This window comes from Candoia aspera, chromosome 4 (genome assembly GCF_035149785.1).
Source record: "Candoia aspera isolate rCanAsp1 chromosome 4, rCanAsp1.hap2, whole genome shotgun sequence".
NCBI lineage: Eukaryota > Metazoa > Chordata > Lepidosauria > Squamata > Boidae > Candoia > Candoia aspera.
Window position 1 is genome coordinate 96369180 of NC_086156.1, and position 18723 is coordinate 96387902.

The window sequence follows — 18723 nt, forward strand, 5'->3', positions numbered from 1 at the left end:
ATCATTCCCTCAAGTGAGCAGTCTGGCTTTTTTCCTGGAGGATGGACTGGACTGGTTTGATCTTCTTGCAGTCCAAGGCACTCTCGGAATTTTCCTCCAACAGCACAGTTCCAAAGCATCGATCTTCCTTCTCTCAGCCTTCCTTATGGTCCAGCTCTCACAGCCGTATGTTACTAATTACAAAATTAGTCTATTGAAATAAGAAGGTAGGAGTCTATCTGAAAAATCTTAAGAGTAACGCTCCAGCACAAAAGATGTACTTTTTTTGAAAATCAGCTGAAAAATCATCAGGCCAAGATTTAATTCCTAATAAATTCAGCTGTAGTGACACATCCATGAAAAGAGAAAGGTGGATGAACTATGGTAATTTCACATTGTGTAAATATAATCTAGAAAAATTAGAAGAAAATAATATGGAATTGCACTAAAACACTACTCTTTCATACCTCTGGAATCAGCATACACTTCTCAAATGTATCATGAAAAGAAAATGCACAAGGAAAGCAGGGACAGAAACATGATAGATAGGAGATGATAGATAGATAGATATGACAGAGATTGATGATAGATATAGAATACATACAGATATAGTTTCAATGTACTGTATGTGTAAATTTTATGCTGAAATTTTAAGGAAAAAAAGGTAAAATAATTTTATATTGTGGGAAGCTTTAATTTTTAAAAAAGGAAGATTTGCTGAGACCTGGTGGTTGAGCTATAATAGAAAAAGTGAAAGAACGATGCATCCCACTAATTCCAAAGATTTGACTAATTGAGAATGCAGGATAAGCTTTAAGAGCTATCCGCATTAACAGGTATCCAAAAGTTGGTGAAGATTTTTGCTGATGTTTTCCAGTTGCTACAGTTTTAACATTTTAAACATTTGAATTTTTTCTTTAGAATTCCAAGCCTCCTTTTTAAAACATGGGAAGGGACGGGGAGGGGAGGGGTGGGAAGGGAAGGGAAGGGAAGTTTTATCCACATCATGAGCTGCCTGTAATGCTGTGGAGCAGATGTGAGACAGAAGCCTTTTAGTAAATAATAAACAAAGCTCCATTTGCAAGTTCTCACTGACCTTCAAAAGATGGGGAGCATTAAAGAGAGAATGTTCAACCCATTCAAAGATGAATGAAGCTCTTATATGAATATTGGAAAAAAGGATTGTCAGATCTGTTTTATGAAACCAGAGAGATCATGACAGATCAAGCCTAAATCCATCTGCTTCCATCTGAGGAATCTATCAAGCAGTTTGGGCTAATCAATATGGGCCTGGGAGCTCTGCTACTGTGCCGATGTGAGAATCACATTAGGCACCCAAGAGAAAGCCCTGCCTCTCCAATGAACACAAACCCAGGAAGTGAAAAGGGACACCCTCAGGCAGAAAAGCAGACTTTTCCCAGCACTGTGCTGGTGATACATGTTGGGCTGCATATCTAAGTGTTGGACCCCAAACATTTTTGTTTTGTTTTGTTTTGTTTTATATTTTATTTTATTTATTATTTATTATGTAATATTTTATTTTATTTATTATTTATTATTTTATTTATATAGCCGCCCATCTCAGACCGGTGACTCTGGGAGGCTAACAATAATAAAAAAACAGTCAAACAATTAAAACAATATAGAAAATTAAATATAAATACAGCTAAGAGATCTTAAAATCCGTCAGTGTCAGCACAACCATGAAAGGGGCCCTTCACACACTCAGGGCCCCAGGCCTGGGTACAAAGCCAGGTCTTCAAGGCCTTCTGAAAGTCCAACAGAGTCAGGGCCATCCTACACTCAGGAGGGAGGATGTTCCAGAGGGCAGGCACCACAGCAGAAAAGGCACATCTCCTGTTCCCCACCAGCCGACATTCCTTGGCTGACGGAACCTGGAGCAGCCCATCCTGCCGGACCAGATTGGATGTGTAGAAACAACTGGGAAAAGATGGTCCCTCAGATAACCTGGTCCCAAGCCATGAAGGGCTTTAAAGGTGACAACCAGCACCTTGAATTGCACCCAGAAACACACCAGCAACCAGTGGAGCTCCCAAAGCAGAGGTGTCACATGTGCTGACACTATTTACAACCCCGGCAGCTGCATTCTGCACCAGCTGAAGCTTCTGAATGCTTTTCAAGGGCAGCCCCATGTAGAACATGTTGCAATAGTCCAAATGGGAGGTCACGAGGGCATGAGTGACAGTGAGTAGAGCCTCTTGGTCCAGGAATGGGCATAACCGGCACACAACCTGAAGGTGTGCAAAGTCCCTCTTAGCCATGGCTGCCACCTGCTCTTCCAGCAGGAGCCGTGAGTCCAAGAGGACCCCCAGATTGCACACAGGGTCTATCTGGGGCAGTGCCACCCCATCCAGAACCAAAGACAGAAAAGCCTTGGTACTGGGAGGCCCAAACACCCAAAGCCACTCAGTCTTGCTTGGGTTGAGCTGGAGCCCATTGCGCCCCATCCAGGCCCCTACAGCCTCCAGGCACTGAGACAGGACATCCACAGCATCACTCAGACAGCCTGGGGAAGAGATATAAAGCTGGGTATCATTGGCATACTGATGATACCTCACCCCAAACTGCCAGATCACCTCACCCAGCAGCCTCATGTATGTATTAAACAAGAAGGGTGAGAGAACTGAGCCCTGCAGCACCCCACACAGTAGGGGTTGTGAACTGGACCTCTCCCCTCCTATCAACACCAAGTGGAACTGAACCCGGAGGAAGGAGGAGAACCAGCGCAGCACAGTGCTACCCATGCCAAACGCCCGAAGCCAGTCCAGAAGGATACCATTATCAATGGTATCAAAGGCCACTGTCAGGCCCAGCCCAAGAACATCAGAGAATCAGTTCAGCCAAACTTCAGTTCTTTATTTGCTTACACCATATAGACAGAAGCTTGCCATACTAAAGCTACTGTACCTAACCTAAGAGGAAAGAGCCTAGGAAGGCTCTAGGGCAGGGCTACTCTGAACCTCTTAACTATCCCACATTCCAATTCCAGACTATGTCTCCTTTTATCTTGCCATCCTCCTTGGAATGTGCTCCCTCCTTCCTGAGAACCAGCAGCATTAGTGAAATCCACCATAGCTGCTGAGAGGTCAAGAACAGCAAGGATGGTCACATTGTCCCATCCCATTCCCACCAGAGGTCATCTAAGAGTGCGATCAATGCTGTCTCAGTCCCATAACCTGGCCTGAACCCTGATTGAGAAGGGTCCAGATAATTTGCTTCATTCAGGGTCTTCTGCAGCTGCCATATGACCATTTTCTCCACAACCTTCCCTAAAAAGGGGAGGTTGGAGACTGGACAAAAACTGTCCAGACTGGTTGGGTCAAGTGATAGCCTCTTGAGGAGGGAGTGCACCACTACCTCCTTAATTGCTGGCAGGATCACCCCCTCCCTCAAGAGGAATTAACCACCGCCCAGACCCAATATGTGTCCTCTCCCAGGCAGCCTTGACCAGCCAGGAGGGGCACAGATCTAACACAGAAGTGGCTGAACTAACAGCTACAACAACCCTGTCCACTTCCTCAGGTCAAATGGCCCTGAACTCCTCCTAGATATCCATGCAAGACTCAGCCCCCATAGCTCCTACTGGGCCTGCATCAAGGCTGGAATTCAATGCAGAGCGGATGCGAGCGACTTTATCCACCAGATGCTCAGCATATTCCTCACAATGGCCCTAAAGGTAGACTCCCAAATTACTCCCTCTAAGGAGGATCCAGGTCACCTGAAACAGAGCCACTGGGCAGCTATCTGCAGAGCTATAAGGGCAGAGAAATAATTATGTTTTACCACCTTACCGCTACGAGGTAGGCTCTAATCGCAGCTCTAGCTTGTGTTCGATCATCTCTGCTCTTTGTCCTCCTCCAGCAGTGCTCAAGGTGTCTCTTAGCCCTCTTAAGCTCCCTCATGTACCATGGGGAGTTATGGGAACCATGGGCATGGAGCGGCCACACAGGCACAATCTGGTCCAAAACCATAGCCACTCTTCCAGCTACCCTTGGGCCACAGCTACTAAGGCCTCAGCCAGGCTGTGAAGCAGACATTCCAAAACAACCCCAAGCTCCCTCTGAAACCCAGTAGGGTCCATCAGTCACCTCAGGTGGGCCAATCTAGGAACCAATATCTCCCCCAATTTCAGAACACTGCCACTGCTCTGACAGAAAAACCAGGTCAGGCGAACAACCACTATTATATGTCAGGCCCTGGATGACTTGGGACAGGCCCATTGTAATGGTTGCCTATTCTGACATACTCAGCCTCACAAGCAGATTCTTAATGAAAACTGATTTATTGAAAGAATAGTGTACAAATACAAAGAAAGCTGAGAATGACCAAAAGCACGCCAAATACAAACTAAAAACCCTCGCTTCAAACCCGATCCCGCCCCTCGCCCCACCATAGCAACCACCCCCTCCCAGGTGTTGGTAACCATTACACATCGGCCTGGGAAAGTAACCTTGAACACATGCCATAACCCAAACACACATTCCTCAGTAACATGAAGGAGAGTACAGCCCGGCATGGCTGAAATTCCTCTCCCAGCAAATGACAGACACGGATCAGGAAATTGACATGCAAAATGTTACAATGTATTCAGACCATTGGAACGATGAACATGACACCCATGGCTTTCATGCTGGCCATGAATTCCTGAGCTATCTCCAACCCTGCCCCCAAGGAAGGAATGTTGAAGTCCCCCAAGACAATAAGCCTGGGGAATCCCACTGCCAACCCAGCTACAGAGTCAAGTTGCTCAGTCGGGGAGGTTACTATGCAGCAGGGAGGCTGGTACAATAGCAACAGTCCCAAATTATCCCTTTTAGAGCCCAACTTAACAAATAGGGTCTCGCACTGGGCAATCTGAGGGGCAGCGCCCCTGGATGCCTCCCAAGTGTGTCAGATGACCACTGCTGCCCCACTTCCCCTACCCTAGGGTCCTGGCTGGTGCTACTCCTGGACCCCCCTCCTCTCCTAGCCAGGTGTCCATAATACATGCCAGGTTAGCTTTCTCATCCATGATCAAATCATGGATGAGGGTGGCCTTATTACAACCTGACCTGACATTCAGCAACAGCAGCCAACAGCCCAGGACCTTGAAAGTCTGCCAACCAGGACCTGGGAATGAGCTCAAGGAGCTGGAATGTGTCACAGGAACAATATACCTCTGGCCATGTGAGGCCTGCTCTTTGTCTCCTGCCAAAATTTCCCATATCCATCCCTACTGGATGTTACAGCCTGCCCCCACTCCTCCAAGACCTCCCGCTTCCCCCTGGCTAAACTGATCCATGCCCAAGACTATAGCCCCCCCGCCCACCATACACACACACACACCATACATACACCTCCAGTTACAGCCTCCTTCCAGGCCATCAACCCACGGTTCTTCTGCTTCTGCTTATATATAGCAGCAGGTTGGGGAAGGAAAATGTTTAAAAGTTTTCTTTCTTTCTTTCTTTCTTTCTTTCTTTCTTTCTTTCTTTCTTTCTTTCTTTCTTTCTCTTTCTTTCCCTATCTCCCTCTCTTGTCACTGCAGGTATATGCCCCCATTCTAAATGGGAGAGAAGTCTCTAGCAACAATGTGTCAAAACATGTTTTTTTTTTCTTCAATTCTACTGGGATTTCTACTGATAATTACATTCTTCTTTACTTTAAAGGGTGGTAGTTAGTTTGTGTTGGTTCAAAATCAGACACAATTTCAGTGTCCAAGGACAAAGTAAAAAGGATATACATATATATATATAAAGATCAAATAAAATAAAGATTATTTTAAGTTAGGAAAATAGAATGAAAACAGACAGAGGTTGTCCAGGGTGATTTATAGTGGTTTCTTACTTTTTCCAAAGGCTCTGGATGAAACCAGTTTCTATCACCAGAATATCAATTTTACTTTCATCAAAGAAACAAGAAGAATCTGAATGTTAGAGAAAGGTTTGGCTTTCCTCTGAGAATGGTTACTTTCATCATTCTGTTGCTACCATTATTTTCTCCCCAAATTTCTAAGCCTCATAATGTGAAATGTAGAATTCAAAATCCTCATGATCCGCGTCATATATACCATCAGTCGGGTGATCTCATAGTGGGCGGCATGGCTACTCTAGCAGCTTTCCTGCACACTGCCATAAGTTTCAGTGAAGTCCCATCACCACCATTACTTGAAGACCTCATGTAAGGATTTTATGTTTAGCTTCATATGTTTTCTTAGAAGATTAACTGGTCTTAGATCTTGTTCTATTAGAGTATTTTGAAGATAATTGAATTCATATCCAACTGTTTAGAGGGCTGCACACAAAAGTTATTAAGGACTTTTTTTTTCCTTCAACCAGAATTTTTATTTCTAGTAAGAGGTATTGCATGGAACGTTAAGGGAAAGTTATAAATAAACACTCCATAAAAGTGTTTAATTAAAACTTTTGTGTGATATCTGGACACATCTGGCAAACATTAGTAAGTACCCTCTTCTCTATAAGTCTCATACCTTCTCTCTCATGATTTTCTTCTCCTTTGGCTGATATGTCACTGAGATAAATCCAGTAACATGTGGCATTGGTTTATATTGTAACTGATGTAAATACCAGTTATTGATTTGTAGTTGAATGTACTACTTTTCATCATAGAATCATAAAGTGGCTTGCAAAAATGCAAAAGCATGTTTGACCCAATGATTTGTAGTAAAGTTGGGAGGCTGCATAAATAAATGAAGTAGACATGTATGAAACAGAGTCATGTATGCTTTCTATAAAGTGTGTGAAGAAAATGTCTTATCAAAATAGTTAACAAATAAAAACTGCATCACTGCATTTGTATTATATACAAATAGAGGTAAATCTTTGGACACTTGTAATAAGAAGAAGGATGCAAAACACAGTGACTTTAAATTTCATCACAAAGTGAATTTATTTTTTATTGCAGATTAGTGCCTAAATATTACCAAAATATTGTGGCCCTGGCATTCACAGTCAAGGAGATCAATAAAAACCCTCAGATCTTATCCAATGTCACTCTTGGCTTTCACATCTATGACAGTCACTTCAATGCACAGAAAACTTACCATGCCACAATGTTACTGATTTACAAAATGAAGAGCTTTGCTCCCAACTACATCTGTGGCATGCAGAATGATCTGACAGCGGTGATTGGGGGACTGGACTCCAAAACCTCCATTGACATTGCAAACCTCTTGGATATCTACAAGGTTCCACAGGTAAAGTATATCAGCCTCAGAGCATCGCTGGTTTTGGATAGAAACCCTTCCTTCCTTCCTTCCTTCCTTCCTTCCTTCCTTCCTCCCTCCCTCCCTCCCTCCCTCCCTCCCTCCCTTCTTTCTTTCTTTCAGAACTGCTAAATTTTATTTTATAAAGGAGAGGCAGAAAGGGGAATTTTTGCAAATCTACATCTTTATGTGCTTCATTGTGTGAAAACCCTCTTGCTCCAATTTACCGTTTTAAGAAAGACTAAGAACCATAGAGAATTTTAATCCAGCTAAGTAACAATGACTATGGAAAACATGTATTCTGATTAAGTGAAATGAAAATATTTCCAGACTAACAGTCATGTTAGGATTGGATAGTCAGAGTACCAAAGAGACTTCTAACTCCATAGAGTCTTACAAATGTATCATTGCATAAGCTTTCATGAGATATATGATATTTGCTATAGAAGATGAGAACCCAAACTAGAAGGAGATGCTACTGCAAGGGGTATTGGTGAGATAAAACAGCCCACAGTGCCTACAGCTCTTGCAGAAGAGAAAAATATAACTGTAAATCATCAACAACAACAACAACAACAAAGGTAACAGAGAAATGCAGAAAAGAATCTAGAACAAGCAACCTTTTACTATACTAAAGACATTTTGCTTTTCAAAAATTATAATTTTGTACTCCTCAACCCAATTTAACAGTATATAACACATAAAGTTAAGTCCACATGTTTTTAAAATAATCATATTTTTCCTCCATTTATAACAAAGGGGAGCAATTCCATGTACCTGATTTAAAGTTTAATTGGCAATTCCTATGAATTACTACATAATAACCACAACTCTTCCATAATTCTTATGCTTAAAGTTTCACTCTAGTTTTTAAGATTATGACAATCACTGCTAATACATCGTAGCAGGTATGTTGTTATGTTATGTATGTTAGTACAAAATGAATCAAAGGCAGAAAAGTGTTTCGTAAGGGTCACATCCTACAATTTGATTTCCTCATTTAGATAGCTTTAAAAATGCTGACAATATATTTTCCAATATTTTTTAAAATTAGATTCTTATACAGTAATATGCATGGATCCTGCGTTTTAGTTAAGAATAATCTTACTTTGGTCTGAAGAAAAATAAGTAAGGTATTAGAGTACATGTATAACTGATCTCAGAAATGTATTTGTGAGAAAAAGGGGTGAGTAGGTGGATGTGTGGGGAAAGCATTTCTGCAAAATCAAGGGTTACATTAAAATGAACATCCAATTCAGCATTTTTCCAGTCCTCACTTCTCTGTGGGAGTAAATCCCCAAATCAAACCCAAAGTGACAAGAAAATGGAGCTGTGCTGGACCATGATAATCTTAAAAGCTTTGCAAAGGCTTATACAGAAAACTATTCGACGTACTGTATTTGTGCCATACAAAACAATACAGCAATCAAAATATCATCTAGCTAACATTTAAGTTCTTCTCAACAGCGTTACCCTAATACCTATACCCACTCATGATAAAATACAATTCATTGAACCATTAAACTGATAACACTACGATACATTTATGATTGCCCAAAATAGGCTGGTTTGGGGATGAAGAGATGAGCTTCAGCATGAAAAAAGATCATCGGAAAGAAGCATTCTGGATTTTACCTGAATTCAGCCACATTTTAGTCTTCTTCTGTCCTTTTTGATTTAGGAGAAAGCATTCTCAGACTCCTCTTATTTCTCCACTCCAGGCCTTCGCCTTTTCTCTTTTTTTCCTTCCTGATTTAAGCAATGCTATTGTTGCTCCATTCACACAAGCCTACTCATTTCTCATATTGTTGTATTATATAATTAATGTAAAAATTATTTGAAAACTGAAAATATTAATATGTGTGACTATCTCCATTTCTCCCTTTTACTCTCAATCCTTCTTCAGCTCATCTATGGCTCTGCTCCAACTATGAATTATAAAACTCCTGGCCTTTCCTTCTTCCAGATGAACCCTAAGGAAAAGCTTCAATATGAAGGGATTCTGTCTTTGCTTGCCCTTTTCAGATGGACATGGATTGGGGTAGCTGTGACAGATAATGATAATGGAGAAAGGTTTATAGACACAATTGTTCCACTATTTTCCCAGCATGGCATTTGCTTCTCATTTATAGAGACAATTGCTGTAATAACATCTGTCAATGAAGTTCATGATGTGTTATCCCATGGTGCAGAATTACATGATAAAATCATGGATAGCAATGCTAGCACTGTAGTATTTTATGGCAAATCTGATTCCATGGTCATGCTGAGATGGTTGCCATATTTATCAAAAAAAGAAAAGCCAACAAGTATTTTTAAAGGTAAAGTGTGGATATTGACAGCACAGGTGGAGCTCTGCTCACAGGTCTTTCAAAGGGACTGGAATACTGAAATAATCAACGGTGCTCTGTCCTTCACAGTTCATGCCAATGACCCACCTGGATTCCAATCATTTATTGAAAGTAGAAATCCTTCCATGACAGAAGATGGATTTATCAAGGACTACTGGCAGCAGTCCTTCACCTGCGTGTTTAAAACTTCAGATGAGGATGAGGTAGATGGAAATATCTGCACAGGAGAAGAGAAACTGGAAAATCTTCCTGTAACTTTTTTTGAAAAGAGGATGACTGGTCACAGCTACAGTATCTATAACTCAGTCTATTCAGTAGCCTATGCTTTACATGCCATGCTTTCATCCAGATACAGACAGAGGTTACTGATAGACAAAGAGAGGTTGAAGCTTCAAAACCAAGTTTCATGGCAGGTAAGGGGCTCAAGGCCACCTGAAATGTTATTTTATTTTATTTTAATCCTGCCTTTATTATTTTTATAAATAACTCAAGGCGGTGAACATACCTAATACTCCTTCCTCTTCCTATTTTCCCCACAACAACAAGCCTGTGAGGTGGGTTGGGCTGAGAGAAAGTGACTGGCCCAAGGTCACCCAGCCAGCTTTCATGCCTAAGGTGGGACTAGAACTCACCATCTCCTGGTTTCTAGCACAGCATCTTAACCACTAGACCAAACTGGCTATTCATATACATGAAAGTTGAGACCCATATCTCTAGAGTAAACTCAGGATATTTGCATCCAAAATCATTTTTATGTTTTTTTATCACCTCTAACAACAACACAAGTTGGCATGTTTGAACCAGGACATGATTCTGTTATATCAGTCCCTGCATAGACTTTTCACCAAAACTCTTTTCTAATCTCTGATCTTTCCTTTCCTCTCAGCTTCATCACTTCCTGAAAGGTCTCTCATTTAATAATAGTGCTGGAGATAAGGTCTCTATTGACTACAACGGAGAGTTACTAGCTGGATATGATGTAATGAACTGGATTGTTTCTTCCAACCAGTCCTTCATTAGAGTGAAAGTTGGGAGGGTAGATCCTGAAGCTGCTGCAGACCAAGTGTTCACCATCAATGAAGATGCCATAATGTGGCACAGCTGGTTTAACCAGGTGAGATCCCATTTCTAGGAATTTCTACAAAGTTAGTTTACAGTTTATCACTTCTTTGGCAAGATGCATAATGTAAGGACAGGGAATCCAAGAGCAATAGGTAATTGCAATTGGCTGCTCCAACCTTACACAGGATCATTAAAGAACGGAATATAAGGGACAAAGGAATGACAAGAGGGTGGGGGGAGAAACACACTGGCCAGCACGGAAGCAGAGGGGCAATCAGACAAGCAATTAAACCATCGAGGCAAGATGAATGAGAGAAGTGCTGGCACTGGCAGAGGCAAGGAAGAAAAGAAGAAATTCAATCCAAAACCAAATTGAATCCCAAGAGAAAGAAACTCGGGGACGAAAAAGGGGAAAGGGAAGGCTCTGGTGGGAGGGAAGTTATTCGTCGCTTTGGTGGAGCATGATGCAAGTCTGAATTAAAGAACTGCACATATCCCTTGTGGTTTGTGTTGGAAGTTTCTGAGTTTGGGCTGTAAAGATCACGAGCCTCACACATAAAATGAACTTTACTGAATATGATAAGAATGAGTAAACCAGATATGGAGAGTTAAGAGCATGTTACTTAATGGAAACACTGAGTCCAAAAGCTTCTTGCTTTAGTTGTTCAATCTACAAATTCTTTTTGCAACATGCTGTAATTTTAAAGAATCTTTTTTTTCTTTTAAAACATTAGAACATGCTCTTTCACAGATATAAATATCAACTACGTTGGTCATGGTCACTTGCCACAATTCATAAGTAAAAACAAATTTATGCTATTAAAAAAACTCCAAATAATTCCCATTACAGTTTTGCATTTTGAATTTTGTTATTACACCACTGTGGGTCTGCTGCACTGGGATTTGTTTGAATTATACAGTTAATTAACAGAACAATTTTGGCTATTTGTTAATTTTATTTCAATCTGCTTCTTTGGGCAAGCTCAGTTAAATGCAAAAAAAAAAAAGGATAAATATGGTCAGCCTTACCAAGAATACAAAAATGATCATTTTTAATGCTGTCAGCAATCACATGATGCTGCAAAAGTCATAAATGCCTGCCGGTTGCAAAGTGCCTGAACGTTGATCATGTGACTCTGCGGATGCTGTGACGGTTGTAAATGTGAGGACTGGACATAAAGTTACTGTTTCAGCACCATCTTAACTTCAAATGGTCACTAAACAGGGCAGTCATTAAGGTCTACCTGTAGTACATTAGCAGATCAGTCCCTCGCATTTTAGGAAACATAATGTTATACGAATATTTTAGTTCCAGTTTTCCTTCATGTGTCTTCTTATCTCTTGACTATTTGTATATACTTTGTATTTTATTTACTGTCATTTTATAGAAATCTTCCTATATTTCTATTTGGGATTTATTACTTTAGTCATAAAATTGCATATTGCACTTGTTAGTGACCCAAGAAAACATTCATTCACTCATTCAGGAAAACAATGACCAATTCTCCTGGCTGTCCTCATCCAATCAAAACAATAACAGTCTATCACTAGTGTCTACAAACAGCCAAACCACATCAACCAGTACTACATCTATCTAGACTATCCAGAAAGAATCATGGTTGAGAATATCAAAGTCATTAAGCTAGGATCAAATGCTATCTACTAAGGTGTGAGGAGAAAAAAATCAAAAAGAAGACTTCAGGAAAAACAACTACTGTTCCATGATGCTTTGACCATGAATGAAAATGTTTCAGATCCCAAATAATGAGCAAGAATACATGACTATTGTCTCTGCATTTACTATACATGGAAGGGATTAAGAAAATCATTCAAAACTAGAAAACTGGCCTGGTAACAGCACAAGAAAATCTGAACTAAATAGTAATCATCAAAGAAGAGCAACCAACTGCTATTCTTTCAGATCCACATGTCGTTCTGAAAGAAAGCATGCATGTGTCCTGTTCAGACTATGAGATGACCAGGCAGAATACTAACAAAATTCTTTATTGAACAAACTATTTACAATAGTAAAAGTTCTGCAATAGATTAGAATATGTGGTTCAATTCAAGTCCAATCAGGTGGCAGAGGGCTTGCAGACAGAACTTGGCCAATTCTCTCATGGAAGCTGCAAGGTTGGAAGGAGCTAGAGTGCATGGCAAGGAAGAGGCTGGACCCTTAGATTGGTATCCTGGTACACAGGCTGGATCAGGTGGACACACAGATGCTAGGCAAGGCTTGTCTGAAGTATCTATGCAGGGCTTGGTTCTGTAGATGAGACTGGGCTTGGCTGGAGTGTCTAGGCGAGGCTTGGGTCTGATGACAGTGCTGGACTTGGCTGAAACACCTAGGCAAGACTCGGACCTGAAGGCTATGCTGGACTGGACTAGAGCATTTAGGCAAGGCTTGGATCTAGAGGCAGAACTGGACTGGACTGGAATGCTTGGGCAAGGCTGGGATCTGGAGGCAAGACTGGACTGGACTGGAGCATTTAAGCAAGGCTGAGATCGGGAAGCAGGGCTGGACTGGACTGGAGCATTTAGGCAAGGCTCAGAGCAAGATGTCCCCCCAGATAGCTTTGAAGTGCAGCGATGAGGCTTGGAGCTGGACGCGAGAATGTGCTCACGAGGAATGGCAGAGAAAGGCTCTACTGGAGCAACCCAAGCAGGAGGAAGTTCCATGAAGGCAGAAGGCACTGGAGCTGGTTCCACAATGGCTACAGGCAAGGCTTCCGATGCTGGTAAGGATTCTTCCACAGGTGCTGTGAGCTCGAAGGAGTGGTTGTCTCCAGCAGCTTGCTCTTGGCGTGCCTGCCTTTTTATTTGCTCCTTTTCACAATGTTTTCCCTTACCAGCCAATCGCGCTTCTTTTTCTTTTGATGCACTTCTCAGCTCTCCTCTCTCAAGCACTGATTGGAGGCTTCAAATCTCCCTCCAGAACTTGTCCAATGATCTCGTGCGATTTCACCCATTCTGCTGAGTCACTTCCTGGTTTAGATTCTTCAAGACCTTGTTGGTAGGTTTCATTTTCCCCTTCGGACTCTGAATAAGTTTGGTTTTGGGAGTCAGAAGCAGGCCCAAACCTCACAGGACAGGTTTAATAATGGTGCTGTAGGTTAAAAAATATTTTTTATGCAACTGAAAATTGTCATTGAAACAGCTTCATGAACAGCTGTTGCAGTTCCGCTTTAAAAATAGCTGCAAAGTGGAACACAATGGATTGTCACAGTAACAGTTATCTACAGTCAGGAAGGCTGGAAATCTGATGCATCTCTCAATAGACAATGCTGTGGGAGTAGGCCAGTGTCTAAGTAAGTAGAAGTTAGCATTTAAACAACTCTGTAAACTAAAGGAACATTAACCTCACTGCAATTTCTTTGTTTGATTGTTGTGAGCTGCCCAGAGTCACGGAGAGTTGGGCAGCATGCAAATTTTATAACTTCTTATTAATTATTATCCTTATTCAGACTGAGTGATGCCCCAGAATCTCCAAGGTCATCATACTCTACATTCCAACTGTTCTTTTTGTTTCCGCTTTAGTCCCAACCTACCTCAGTGTGCACTGAGAGTTGCCGTCCTGGTTCCAGCAAGAAAATGAAGGAGGGGAAGCCCTTTTGTTGCTATGACTGCATCCCGTGCCCAGATGGGAAGATTTCAGAGAAGGAGGGTAAGAAAAGTGCTGCTTGCAATTATCCTACACAATGGCAGCAGCTTCCAAATGCAACCTTGTTCCCCTGAAGGCTCCTTTTGCCCACTTTTCTACATAGGATGGGAAAGCTGCAGTAATAAGACCTGCTGAAGACTAAAGATTCTGGTAGCTCTGAATAGTGGGTAACCATGATGGTGGCATTGTCAATGATATGGCGTGGCTTTCAAAGCTTTCCTATTGACTTTGGTTAACGTTCATGGTAACTGCATATGCTATGGGAAATGAGAGAATTGTGTGATTGAAAACAATCGAAAGAATGCTGAGAATTGAAGAATCAGTATACATTTGGAGTGGAAGAAAAAATCAGCTGAGGGGGGAAAGACTGTAGGATACAATGATGATGAAAATCAACCCGGTGTTCTCACTCAAGGCACAAATAACCAGGCTCCAATTATCCTCCTTTGGACATAATATACCAAGACCAGCTCTCTGGAAAAGGCTGCAGTGCTGGGAGAGGTGGAAGAAAGGAGAAGAAGAGGAGGACCAGCAGTAAAGTAGAAGGACTCAGCTATAGCAGTGATGAGTGCACCATTGGAAGACTTGAAGAACAGGTTAGGGATAGATGGTCTTGGAGAAAACTTATCTATGTGGTTGCTAGGAGTCGAAACTGACTTGATGGCACATAATCAATCAGCCGATCAATCAAAAATGATAAAAATGTCATGCACAGACCAGCACTTACATGTGTTAATCCATTTCATCATTATGAAATGATGCCTGAGTGTTGAGTCTAGCACAAACTTTGAATCTAGGGCAGTGAGATGTGGTAGCAATTATAAACCAGAAGGCTTGATGGCTTTCAGAGGCTCTGCTTCACAGGTAACCAAGGTCATCTGGTTGAAGTGGGGCTCTCGGGAACAGCTGTTTTCCTTGCCCAAGCTGCTAGACTCCAGCTAGTGATGCTTGCGGGTTTTAATCTCTCCTTGGGTAGTGCTGAGTCAGCAGCAGTTCAGGAATTCATGCCCACCATGGCTACCACCTCCACGGACCTGATCCAAGTAACTAAGAGTCCAACATATATCAGAAATCTGTTTTTTGTCTTGGGCCAGTTGTGACATAAACTGTGTGGAGAATATCAGCATTAGAGCATTGCCATCATTCTGATTGTTGTTTGGTTTATACTGTTACCACCACTCTTGCAGGGAGAGAGGACCCAAACTCTGGTTTACATATTGGTCCACCACAGATGGCTAATGGGCCCTGTGGGGTTCCAGAGAGAGTTTGGGTTTTTCCTGAGGATCTGATGGGCAGTGGGCTCAGGCCCTGCTCATGGCCTGGAATGGGCAGGTGATCAGGGCTCTGGACCTGATTGTTCCTATGTGGCCTTGTATCAATCCCAGGGTGCTTCCCCTGACCCACCCCGCCCGTGGGAATTGGGAATGGGAGGAACAGTGGCAGTTCTCATTTACTGGCATACGGCCTGGTTATCTGAAGCACTGTCATTCTTCTGTAGTTTCTGCCCAGTCTGTACAATTAGGCAGAATTGGCTCCATCTGTTAAACAGTGTCACAGCATGGTTATATATGCATTCTGGTCTTATATTTTCTTCATTATTAATATAAATAAAATTACATAAGTTATCAAAGCAAAATACTGTTAGGCATACCCCGTAAGGAGAATACCAACATATAAAGAAATCAAAATAAGAAATTAATGGTAAATTTTGCCAAATTATCACACAGTATTGTTGAAATTTACAGAACAATATTGAACTGTTTAATATATTAATAGAAATACTCTAACTATTCTTACAATAGTTAAATAACATACTGAGATTTACATTATATTCCTGAGATGTCCTACAAATCAAAAACATATTTTATTTTTCAGACGGTAATGACTGTTACTCATGTACAGAAGGAAGCTACCCAAACAAGAATCAGGATTTCTGTATACCTAAAACTGTGACATTTTTATCTTATGAAGAGCCTTTGGGGATCACGTTAGCTTTGTTTGCTCTTTTCTTTTCTCTGGTCTCGGTGATGGTGCTTGGGACATTTGTCAAGAACCACCACACTCCCATCGTCATTGCCAATAACCGGGACCTCACCTACCTTCTCCTCCTCTCCCTCCTGCTCTGCTTCCTTTCTGCATTCCTATTCATTGGGCATCCTGAGAAGGTGGTATGTCTCCTGCAACAAACTACTTTTGGGGTTGTCTTTGCAGTGGCTGTTTCTTCAGTGTTGGCAAAAACCCTCACAGTGGTTCTGGCTTTCCTGGCCACCAAGCCAGGATCCAGGATGAGGATGTTTGTGGGAAAGAGACTGTCCAACTCCATTGTCATGTCCTGCTCTCTTATTCAAATAGGCATTTGCATGACGTGGCTGGCAACCTCTCCCCCCTTCCCAGATGCTGACATGGATTCAGTAGTGGAGGAAATTGTCCTGCAGTGTAATCAAGGCTCTGTGACTATGTTCTACAGCGTCCTAAGCTATTTGGGTTTCTTGGCTGTCATTAGTTTCATAATTGCTTTCTTGGGCAGGAAATTACCTGACACATTCAATGAAGCCAAGTTCATCACTTTCAGCATGCTGGTCTTCTGCAGTGTTTGGCTCTCCTTTGTTCCAACCTACTTGAGCACCAAGGGGAAATATATGGTGGCGGTGGAGGTCTTTTCCATCTTGGCCTCTGGTGCTGGTTTGCTGGGCTGCATCTTTCTCCCCAAATGTTATATTATTGTGTTGAAGCCCAACCTGAACAACAGGGAACACCTAATGAAGAGAAGGAAATGATATTAACCAATGACTCCCTTTCTTGTCCTTTATGATGAAGCAGTCACTGTAAGGCTCTTAAGAAGAGGACCTTCAGAGGGGGTTCTTTCCACACTGATGAAGCACCCCTTTTCAAACTGGGAAACCCACCTCTTCTATCATTAGGTCCACATAATTTCTTTCAAAAATACCTGTGCATTACATTCTGCTTGTCTGTGCATGATTAGGACCTTCACCTTGCTCTGTAAAATGTGGAGCAAAGGGAGCGTTCTTCATAAACATAATGCAAATGTCCTCAGAACCTTTGAAGTCTCAGCTGTTTGTGGAACTAGACATACTGAAAAAGATAGAATAGCTCCATCAAAAATAAATTAGTTTTGTTAGTTTGTCATAAGTTAGCGGAAATAATAATATTGTGTAAGAAACCATTTGCTACTCCCCCCACCCAAGATTTATCTGCAATCTTTAATTTGGTATTATCTGATAATATCAGAGTTTTATAGCTGAAAGAGTAGCACACATGCACACACGCACACACACATTCACACACACCAATATTGTTCATATTCACCTTGTGCTTTTCAAGAAAGCCCTTCAAACTGAATCCTGAAAAACCAGGGATTCCAAAATTTCCCAGAATTTAGTGAGTTAATACCTGACAAGTTAAGCCCAGGCAGGTGCTGCAATCTGCAATTCCTTTATCAAAGCAATATGATTGTTAAAATAAATGTTGAATGATAAGACTGGAAGTGTAAAAATGAAATCCTAATTTTCCTAAATCTAGTTTATGCAGTGAAAGTCTCAAAGGACGTTTTGGTCAACAAAAGTTACAATATATTAATATATTTGAAATAACTCAATGAAATACTGAGTTCCTTCGTTCTCTGATCTGAGCTATGCTTTTGTATCTATTTTGTATCTGATTTGCTCTATCTCTATTATATGTGTGTGTGAAACTGTATTTCTGCCTGGAAGAAGAATCATCACAGGGTTATAGTCAGCAGGAGCCTCAATATTTTCTTTTTCATTTGCTCCCATTTAACGGTCAACTGTTGGTTGCTCAACCTGCATCTAATCTAAAAAAATAAAAAAAAAAATAGGAAGAACTTGTATTTTCTCCTGGGATCAGTTTTCTCACTTTGACAAAAACTGGGATGATATAGGAGGGATGTGGATGGAAGATTGCAGGGCCCTATCCACCTATTACTAGTTCTGTATGCTTGCAAGCAGCACTCCTGCTTCCCTCCCTCCCTCCTCCTCCTCCTCCTCCTCCTCTGTATGTTATTAATAGGATAATCATCCTATCCTAACCCATTCAGTTCTTAATTTTGCTGTTTTGTATGCAAATGGCAGGTCACACTTCTATGCTAGACCTGCCCACACAAGCGGGAGCACAACTAAGCTCCAATCATTCTGAATACGGCCCCAAGATTGAGCAGTCCAGCATGCAATCTTAAGTCAAATGGTACTTTTAAATACTCCACAGTTTAGGTAGGATTCAAACTCTTGGAATCCGTGAATAAAAAGATGCTAAGCCAACACAGGCACTGGCCTAGGCATGATCTGTGCTTAATGGCTAGGAATGGCAGGGCTATGAAAGCCACTTCTCAGCAAAGCAGTCTTATGTCTGTCTATGAGGCTATGTTGGCCTGTTTCTATCTACTAATTAACTAATTGTAATTAATCTAC

General features: G+C 41.6%; 1 protein-coding gene across 1 annotated transcript; it reads left to right on the forward strand.

Annotated features, from left to right (window-relative positions):
- The first annotated feature begins 6079 nt into the window (after window positions 1–6079).
- On the forward strand, window positions 6080–17055 carry LOC134496756 (vomeronasal type-2 receptor 26-like). Its single transcript, XM_063302466.1, has 6 exons — window positions 6080–6159; window positions 6904–7195; window positions 9111–9968; window positions 10442–10669; window positions 14155–14281; window positions 16154–17055. The coding sequence occupies exons 1-6, from the start codon at window positions 6080–6082 to the stop codon at window positions 17053–17055; spliced, it is 2487 nt and encodes an 828-aa protein (XP_063158536.1).
- The last annotated feature ends 1668 nt before the right edge of the window (window positions 17056–18723 follow it).

What these genes read in the sequence shown, in the direction of transcription:
- LOC134496756 (XM_063302466.1), top strand. Translation starts at nt 6,080, where the DNA reads ATGGCTACTCTAGCAGCTTTCCTGCACACTGCCATAAGTTTCAGTGAA. An exon ending in CCATTACTTGAAGACCTCAT is followed by an intron (nt 6,160 to 6,903) that starts GTAAGGATTTTA and finishes TTTTTATTGCAG; the next exon opens with ATTAGTGCCTAAATATTACC. An exon ending in ATATCTACAAGGTTCCACAG is followed by an intron (nt 7,196 to 9,110) that starts GTAAAGTATATC and finishes ATCCTTCTTCAG; the next exon opens with CTCATCTATGGCTCTGCTCC.